The sequence below is a fragment of the Hippocampus comes genome, unplaced genomic scaffold, assembly GCF_001891065.2.
Source record: "Hippocampus comes isolate QL1 unplaced genomic scaffold, H_comes_QL1_v1.1 scaffold326, whole genome shotgun sequence".
NCBI lineage: Eukaryota > Metazoa > Chordata > Actinopteri > Syngnathiformes > Syngnathidae > Hippocampus > Hippocampus comes.
The window spans coordinates 332474-342118 of NW_017805930.1; the positions used below are offsets into that span (position 1 = coordinate 332474).

General features: G+C 41.6%; 2 protein-coding genes and 1 long non-coding RNA gene across 3 annotated transcripts in view; all 3 read left to right on the top strand.

Moving 5' to 3' along the window:
- Positions 1–6: 6 nt before the first annotated feature.
- LOC109527722 (small ubiquitin like modifier 2) lies at positions 7–4880 on the top strand. Its single transcript, XM_019889786.1, has 4 exons — positions 7–122; positions 1702–1833; positions 3242–3313; positions 4482–4880. Exons 1-4 carry the CDS (start codon positions 102–104, stop codon positions 4542–4544), a joined length of 288 nt encoding a protein of 95 aa, XP_019745345.1. The 5' UTR covers positions 7–101; the 3' UTR covers positions 4545–4880.
- Positions 4881–6225: 1345 nt separating this feature from the next.
- Positions 6226–9645, top strand: part of jpt1 (Jupiter microtubule associated homolog 1) — a 10487-nt gene continuing 7067 nt past the window's right edge. The window contains exons 1-2 of the mRNA XM_019889784.1: positions 6226–6428; positions 9448–9590. Coding sequence (XP_019745343.1) covers positions 6373–6428; positions 9448–9590 — 199 coding nt within the window. The 5' untranslated portion in view covers positions 6226–6372. The remainder of the gene's footprint in view (positions 6429–9447; positions 9591–9645) is intronic.
- On the top strand, positions 8546–8892 carry LOC109527723 (uncharacterized). Its single transcript, XR_002170574.1, has 2 exons — positions 8546–8726; positions 8820–8892. It is a non-coding gene; the product is annotated as an uncharacterized LOC109527723 (long non-coding RNA).

A 9645-nucleotide genomic window follows, 5' to 3' on the forward strand; every position in this document is an offset into this window, starting at 1 on the left:
GGCCGCGCACGCAGGGTTTGGAAACTTTTAGCGGGAACGAGCACGTGCGCGTTCCCGTGTTCTTTGTGTGGCAGCAAAGAGAAAGCGCCAAAAGAGTGACCATGGCTGATGAGAAACCGAAGGTGAGTACCACTACATCACGCCGCCTTCAAAGCCGATTTGAATCCAAAACGTGGGAGGCGCAGGGGCTCTTATGAAGCGTGAATTTCCACGTGCTTTTTCTAAGTTTGCAAGCGACAAGTCAAGTCGTTGTACCGACTTGGATAGACCGGAAGGCTTGTGCACGCGCATTGTGGGGCGCGCGGCCGGCATTTTGTGCGTGAGCGCACAGCGCAGCCAACCGGCTGGTGTCACCCTCACTTCTTTCCTCCGATGAACCTTTACATCCTTCCAAATGTCGGATCACTTTGAATGGAGAGAAATACTCGCGTGGTGGGAAGTAACGCGGTACAAATACTTCGTTACTGTATTTAGCTTTTGCACTATTCGTAATTCGTACGAATGCTACGATACTGTGGGTAAGTATATCGTTCAGCTATCTACTTCAGTAACTAGGAATGAATACTTTTTTCCTGAGCTTCATTTTCCAGGTATCTACTCTGAGTACTGATGTACAAACACTTAATTGCTGTACTTGAGCAGGTTTTGCATGCTGTACCTAAGTCTTTTTAGATTGACTTTTATTTTTACTTATTCCATTTGAAAATGGAGATACAGTATGCACTTCTTACTCCTTAAGGTTGTGGATATTCTCATTCATCCAGGTCATTTCTTTCTCAGGACATTGAATTGACAGCAACTGGACTGCTCCGGTTGTCTGAGATGATGTTTCGCCTCTCATCTGAGAGGGCTTCATCAGTTCATGCAATAAGGCGTGTTTACTCCTTACTTTATCAAAATGCTATTGTTACCTTTTTTCAACAGCAATGATGAAACAGTGTAAAGACAAATGTACATACCATTGCAGAATTTTTAAATATGTGCCATTCTTAAAAAAAAAAAAAAAAAAAACATGACAAGCCCATTTTTAATAGCCTTTGACATAAACCAGGAGGCATTTCAGAATAGCATATTCTGAAAATGTTCAGTTATTAGTCATGTTTTCCAAAATATTTCTGTTATTTCAAAAAATAAGTATATACATACGTAAGCTTAATTGTAAACAGAGTGATGTAAAGTTTGTCCTCCATGAATGAGATCTAAAAAGGCAGAAACAGCAGGGACAGCAGCGACAGAGTTACATGAACCACAGACCATACTAGGCTACAGATTTGAGAGAAGCAAGATATTCTCATCTCTGCCCTTATTTAAGATAATTGTTGCGCTCTAAGAATGATTTGTGGCAAATGCCTGGTCTTCAAAATTTTTTAAAAACAACACACACACACACACACACACACACACATAGGAAAGATGATAATTTGGCACATGAGGGGCACTTTCAATGATCAATCACAGCTCACCTGTTTTCTGATGATGAGCTATGATTTATTGTTACCTGAGCCCTGAGTAATTGTGATGTCATTTTCAGTCGACAGCAACTGACAAAATGGCCGCTTTACCAAACTGTGACATAGGAGCTTCAATATTTAGGTCAACTGAGAAAGCCTTGCTGGCTGTGACATCCCATCACTGAAACATAACAATGTCTGGTTTTGTGTTTATTTGTTTGTTTGTTTTTTCCTGCTTGTCTCTCATTAGGAAGGCGTGAAGACTGAAGGTAGTGAACACATCAACCTGAAGGTGGCAGGCCAGGATGGCTCCGTCGTGCAGTTCAAGATCAAAAGACACACTGCGCTCAGCAAACTCATGAAGGCCTACTGCGACAGACAGGTGAGCGCTTGACATAAGACAGGCGGGCCTTGAATTACGAGGGCCCCAATTTAAACATTTTTCCACTTACACTCGATCGTATCGAGTTAAGTGGGGAACAAAATTGTGGGCATGTTTTCACTTTTAATGTGGCGTTTTTGACAGTTTGGTCCTTCTTCAGATTATGGGGGGGGTATTTTCCCCCGACTGAAGTGGCCCAAATGCAGTACTTGCGGTGTGACGCATCATATGGAAATAATCAAATAAATGGCTTGATGGTTCAGAGGGGGAACAACCGTTTGTACTTTACAAGTATGTTTTCTTTTATATGACGACAGTAAAAAAAAATATGAATCTTGTCTTAAGCTTATATTGTTGCCACGCTTCCACACTATGCAACTTGCCTCATTCGTAAAGACAAACAAAGTTGTACTTACTGCACTCTCTTTCTTGGTAATTTATCTGTTTAACAGTTATGGTAAGAGGACAATTGGGCGTCTTCGTCTTTTATATTCTAAGGAATCTTTTTATACCATTCACCATTCATTTAAACACAAACCCCTCGGAAAAAAAAATATTGCAGTACTTCGTTATGTGTACTGAAGACATTTGGGTTTCAGATCCAGTAAGGAATCTTTTTACACCATTCATTTAAGCACAAACCCCTCGGAAAAAAAATATTGCAGTACTAAGTTATGTGTACTGAAGACATTTGGGTTTCAGATCCAAATGTGAATATGAGACAAAAGTTCAGAATTCCAGCTTTTATTTGATGGCATTTACATCTCGGTTTGTTCAACAACTCCAAACACTGCACCTTTTATTTGAACTCACCCACTTTTCAAAGGGGCAAAAGCAAAGAACATGTGACTGATGGGTGTGTCCAGTTGCTGAGTGTTGCCTTTTAGATATTGCTTAACCCTTTCAGGGACAGCGGTTAGTTCAGTGGACAGCTGATCATGTTATCAGGTGACAGGGTGCATGAAAAGGTTAGACATTCGATTGTGCTTCTTTTTGGCTTTGGGTTTGACCTGTGAAAGCTCCATTTGCTGTTAAGCAAATATGAAAACCAGAGAGCTGTCTTGGGTAGAAGAGCAAACCCATTTTGAAGGTGATAGAAGAGGTCAATCAGAGCTATCGGGCAAACATTGGGCATAGCCAGTACAACAATTTGCAATGTCCTGAAAAAGAAAAGAAACTACTGCGCAACGGACATCCAACAGGTCAACCAAGGGTACCAACAGCGGTTGATCACGGAACCATTGTGAGAGCGGTGAAGAAACATCTGAAGACAACAGTCCGTGACATCATTGGCAACCTTTTTATTGGCTCTTTCAGTGAACTACAGTGACTTATAATATGTCTCAATGTAAAGTGAAGATGTATGCTGACAGTGTGTGTGTGTGCGCGCGTGTGTGTGTTTCTCCAGGGACTGTCCATGAGGCAAATCCGGTTCAGGTTTGATGGACAGCCAATAAATGAGACAGACACGCCATCACAAGTAAGTTTAAGAACTTTTAAAAAAAAAAAAAAAGAGCAACACGTCTTTCTAAGACGATCTGATGAAATTCACCGTTGTGCTGCTGGAATCACAGAATCTCCACATGACTTAGTGTTGATGCATTCGCAGCTTTCATGTCAAGTTTTGGATGCGCGTTGTCCAGCATTTCACGCATTCTTTGCCATGTTCCCTCACGGGGACACTGAACTGAGTAATTCATGATTTGAGGACAACATGTATCCAACGTCTCTCCAAGACTCATGATTTGCAAACATGTAGAATCTCAGATATTCTTAAATGGACAAAGGCGCTTGTGTTGGCAAAGTAGGGCAAGGGACAAGAAGAAGGCGTGTAATTACAATGCAGATCAAGACAGTAGTTTGACTTGTTTTTTTTTTGCTTACTTAGCTCCTTTGTAAATAATTGAAAAATACCATATCTCCCCAGATAACTATTTACCGATACTCAATTGTAGCGATTACCATGGTTTGATTAAGAGTAAGGCACTTATCAGAGGGAGGCCTTTATTCCTGAACTTGTGTTTCCCGCTAGGCCGTTTATGGTGCTTCGCATTGTTAATTAGCAGGGGGTAGCAGAATTTCACGAGATAAAATATGATTCGTTTGAACCCGGCGGTGGTTAAAATACACCATTTAAAACTCTTATCAATGCTGCCGACGATTCGATTCGCTGGAGGAAAAAAAAAAAGTTTCCTCCCACGGATTTTTGACAATTGTCAAGAATGTTTTTCATCGGGTGAACATAGAAGAGGGTCTGTGAGATTCAGGTTTGTCAATGCTGTAACATAATGCCTGTTTGTACTCCAACAGGAGTCGCACAAACAGCATGAAGCAAACAGACTCTGCCTCTTATTTGGAGAACCATGCAATCGAGAATCTTTTTATGCGTATTTTCACCTATTTCAAACTTAACGAACCGTGCAATCGAGAATCTTCTTTTTATGCGTATTTTCACCTATTTCAAACTTAAAACCGGTCAACCTAAGCTTTATAAATGCCATGTGGTTTATGGTAGTGCATTAAATGAACAAAACAAGGAATATCCTCAACACAGCAGGGCTGGAAAGCAGATGTAACAAAAAAAAGTGCAATGTTTCTGACATGGTAAAATACATTAAAATTGCTTCTGGAATGGTTCTTGTTCACAGTTGGAAATGGAAGACGAAGACACGATTGACGTGTTCCAACAACAGACAGGAGGCGTGATTTAATCAACCGACCCTTGGTGTCATCTTTCCTCATTTAACCGAACCGCAGCCTGGTATATACATCATTCTCATCTTGTCCTATTGAGGTTTAAATGACTCTGCTGTACAGTATTTTCAGTCTTGGCCCTGTTACCTCTGTACTATTTGTACATAAACCAATCCAGATCGATGTTTCGGATTTAGGTCGTCAAATTGGACTGGTTCTCGAATGAGAACTATAAGAACTTTGCCAATCACCAGGCTAGGTCCAGAGTTTTGCTAGTAAATTGGTTCTCAATGTGAGCTATTTTCAAACTGTCTGTGATGTTCACACTACTTATAGAATGTGGTCACAAGGGGCCAAACTAACCACCTGCAAAATTGATTTGCATGATCAGGTCACTGTGCGTGCTGGCCACTCGGAGCACGTCAATAAATGTCTGGGCTTTAACAAACTGTTGAAATGGGCCTAAACTCTCATTTGTTGATCATATGAAAATGAATTTGATTGTTATCCCTATATGGTGGTGAATCTGTGGACAATTGCTTTGAAAAATCCGTTAACTAGACCAAACGTCATTTGGGGTGGGGGGGAAAGGGGTGGGGGATATTTTGCCCTCATGCAAACAATCTGTATTGTCTGTTAAGATACCTGTTGAAATAAAGCTATTGTTGTTTTTCCATTACTCTTATTTTGTGATGCTCTCCAGCGTGATTGCTTATGAAACTATAACTAAGTGCTTAGGATTTGTGTGTTTCATGTGTCCTGTTGATGAAATATGTTAGGTTAAATTAACCCTTATAATGTGGGTACTTGTCAAGAAAAGGCACAAAGTCTATTGGGGATTATTAAAATGAGAAAGATATGCAGACTCTGCAAAACTACTGTACAGGATTAAATCATGAGAGACATCTACTGTAACGTGTCAATTTATAATTGTGGACACAAAACACTGCTGGGTGAAGGCTGACCGTATGGAGGTGTACTTTATAAATCTAATATGTTTTATACTTGATTAAATGTAAACTTTCAGGAAGGCATATATTTTTAACTTAGTTTATTTACTTAATGTTTGTTAACATATTGAGTAATACAATCACCCATCCACTGTGTATTCAGAATACCTGTTTTACACGACTATCAAAATATTGACACTAAAATTGGGAGTACTGTAATTATTTTTTGTCTTTTAGTTCATGTAATTTCAAAGTATACAATGTGTGCTACATACAAAATTTCGAAGGAAAAACTGTTTAAAGAAGTATTCTGTTCAGGGTAAATTTGACCCCTGGGAGTGCGGGGAGGAACCAACACAATTTGAGGAGGATTTCTTATTAGCGTCTCGGGAAGTCTTAAATTAACCAAACGTGTGTTTTGGCAATGTGGGAGGAAGGCTACAACTGAGATTCGAACCCACAACCTCAAAACTGTGAAGCAGACATCTTGAGTATTCAATCTACTCCTTTAACCACACAAAACAAAATTGTACCGATCTCAGGAAGCTGTATGGATATCCTGTATGATAAATTCTATAAATTAGATACTCGTGTCTTTCTTTTTTTTTTTTTTTTTTTTTTGCTTTGGAAGCTGCCACCAACAACAGAGGTGAGTTCCGTGTTTTTCATCCAATGACAGATGAGTTATACCAGGTTCCGTCCAATCAGAGCCAGACGAATAATAGTGGGCGGGGTCAAGGTTTGCAGTTACCGAAGCTGGTCTTCTCACTGTACGGACGGCTTCAGGCTTTCCACATTGTCGGGTGGAGACCACCGCTGTAGATCCCCCTTGGCCGTTGAGTTTTTTTTCCTTCCCCTATTCGTCGCTTCGAATTCACCGAAGTAGCCCTCGAAGATGACGACCACCACCACCTTCCAAGGAGTGGATCCTGGTGCCAAAAGCAGTTCCAGGTAAACGGCGGCTTTGAGTCTATTCGGCGGCGGTTAACAAAAGGAGGGGATGCGGCGAACAAAAACGCCTCTTTTTCTTCCCGAGAAGCTAACCCGCTAGCCGCCGTTAGCCTGCTCTTGGTGCTGCTGGTTCTGCTGGTGGGGGATTCTCGTGGTTTGAGCTCAACTGTCGCCCAATCTTGCTAATTAAGTTAATCCGATGCGCCGTTTAGACTTTAGCTGCTCTGCATGGGGTCATTCTGTCTGGGCTTTGTTCAGTAATTAGGTGGATGAGTTTAAGAGTGGCAATAACTTGAGAAAAAATGCTAATCATATTCATGATTTTTGGGGGGTGGGGGCGTTTAAGTAAGTAGGCCGAATAACTTTGTAGCTCATCTCTAGTCAAACTGCTACAGTATCGTTACTCTTATCTTTCGTCTGTAATTGTGGTTTCAATACCTTATAAGAGTTTGACAGTGCTCTGCAAACAGGAAGAATCTTTTGGATCTGTAAATGTCCTTTAACGCAGGAACAGTCCATTGTAGGTCCAGTTTCAACGAAAGACTATTCAATGTGTTTAAAACTTCATTTTGTGAGTAAGCCCCACTGCAGGGCTACTCATCCAAAAGGTATGCAGTCATATCATAGCTGGAAGTCATGAAGCTCGCCTTCTCACCTCCCACTTGGCCCACAAAACAATGCAAAGAAAATGTGCTGTTGCAGTGCATGGATGAGGAAGGAGGGTATGACTCAGGGAATAGCAGAAATCAGATTTTGAGAAAGGTGACCTGATCTTTTTTTTTTTTTTAACTGAACAAATCTGTGTCCGTCATCAAGCGTTTTGATCTGGCATGTGTAAAAGAGGTGGGGGGTGCTCGGGTGGGGACTTTTGGTTTAGCTAAGCCTCCCAAATCTCTTGCTCTCGCTCCTTTCAAGTCGAATTTACTGCTCATCTGTGTAGCCGGTTGGTCTGACGGGCTCCTTCCAGACGCAATCAGGCGACCCTGAATGAGGCTCAGCGCTCACCAGGCCACCAAAATCAAGCGGCTGCCTTATCAGACTTGGCGTTTTTGGCCCCACAAACACTCCATGCTTCCACTGGCTGCCCCTCCACCCTAGGCAGCCTCTGTCTGCTAAAGCCATTTCACATTGATGTCATTTGCAGTGTGATTCTAGGGTGGGGTCTGCTGCCAGGCCGCTTAAAGCCTCCCTCTCTCGCTTTCTCTGTGTCTGTGTGGAAAGCATGAGCTCATCCCATGGCCCGGTAGGTGAGCTCTGCTTTAGCTTTTCCCACGCGAGCCAAGCAGGACAGTCACGGATGCGTAAGAACTGCTTGATAGACAACGCGCATTTGCTGTCTTTCCATATTGGCCAGCAGAGCCTTGGGCAGCTGCTCAGTGTGTCAGCTGGTGGCTTCATTGACTCCCGAGGAGAGACCAAGAAAAAAAAAGAGGGAGGGGTCCGGTCGCCCTTTTTGTCTTTTGGGTCAACAAGAAAAAAGCCGTCTTCCTTTTGTTCAACTTGTGGTGTGAAGATACTTCACTTACCAATTCTATTCATCCAGTGACATATATAACGTTAACTTTTGACATGCGTTGACTAATATTAACCCAGAAGAGAACATTGGATTCAATGGAGCCATTCAATAATGGAGATAACCACCCTCGTGTGTCTGTCATTGCAAAAGAATCCAACGGTTGCAGCTCGCCGGAGTCAGGGCAGACATTCTGTGACAGAATGCCTGCCAGCTTAGAGAATCAAATCGTCATAATGTGCAGTGAAACCATGTTTATCGCGGGGGCGGGGGTATGTTACAGTCCCACACGGCGTACGTGAAAATCTGCGATATTAAGAAACCAAATCGCCACTGACTACTTTTCAGGAAAAAGAAAGTTTGTGTGAAGTTGGATAGAAAGCTTTAAGAGATGAATTATTCTTATGTGCTCGACTTGTGACCGGAAAATAAGCAAAGTGATGGATAGGTACAATTTGTGGAAATGAATCGAATATTAAAGAACTGTTTTTATAAAAACAAGTGCTACTCCTAAATAATAGCAACACCTCTCATAGATGCCTAAGTGTTTTATACAGTCCGCTATATGAGGAAGTAAGGCACGCATGCCAGTCTGCATCAAGGTGACAGAAAAGTACAATTTATGGAAATGAATCGAATCTTAAAGAACTGTTTTTTTATAAAAACAAGTCCTACTCCTAAATAATAGCAGCACCTCTAATAGATGCCTCAGTGTTTTCTACAGTCCGCTACATGAGGAAGTAAGGCACGCATGCCAGTCTGCATCAACACTATACCACAGTGCAGTGCAACTGTGCCACGTGCCTCATCCGGAGCACATAAGAATTTTCTATCAACATTAAAAAAAAAAAAAAAAAGACCACAGTACAGTACAACAGTGTGCAACTGTGCCACGTGCCTCATCCGGAGCAGATAAGAATTTTTCTATCAACATTAAAAAAAAAAAAAAAACATAAATTAAAATAAAATACATCAGACATCATGCTCCCAAGAGATGCCGATTATTACATGTATTGTGTGCATATCACTGTACTGTAGACTTGTTTTAAGATAAGATAAGAAAACCTTTATTAGTCTCATGCTCCCAAGAGATGCTGATTATTAAATGTATTGTGTGCATATCGCTGTAGGTTAGTTTTGTTAGTCAAAGTTGGCTGTACGTGTTGCTCTGACCAGCCAATCTGAGGACGAAATAAATCAAGGACCGGCTTGCTGAAATCCGATCGGTTAACAGTCCCATTGCTAATATAGTTTGAAGGCAAGTGTTCCAGGTCAGCCCTACAGATGAGGAAGTCCCTGTGCAGATTAGACTGACGTGGCAACATGTAGAGGATGAAATCTGATTGGACCAAAAAAAAAAAAAAAAAAATCTTACGTTCATAAAGTACTGGAAGCATATGTTCCAAAAGGAAGAGAATTGACCGTTGGGAATTGAATTCATACGATGAAGGACAAAATACTCCCACCTGTGAAACATTAAAATGTGGAAAACTTGCACTTCCCCAGGGTACTACGACCGCCAGGCGGTGCCTCCAGCTTCTCCTTCGGCACCGACGAAAACACCACACCGCAGCGCAAGAACAAGATGGCTTCCAGCATCTTCGCAGAACCCGAGGACCCCCATGCTCATCGGAGGAACAACCCACCCAGTCAGTTCCTTTTTTTTTTTTTTTTTTTTTTTTCACAGGTATCCCCTTTCCAAAG

What these genes read in the sequence shown, in the direction of transcription:
- LOC109527722 (XM_019889786.1), top strand. Translation starts at nt 102, where the DNA reads ATGGCTGATGAGAAACCGAAG. An exon ending in TGGCTGATGAGAAACCGAAG is followed by an intron (nt 123 to 1,701) that starts GTGAGTACCACT and finishes GTCTCTCATTAG; the next exon opens with GAAGGCGTGAAGACTGAAGG. An exon ending in AGGCCTACTGCGACAGACAG is followed by an intron (nt 1,834 to 3,241) that starts GTGAGCGCTTGA and finishes GTGTTTCTCCAG; the next exon opens with GGACTGTCCATGAGGCAAAT.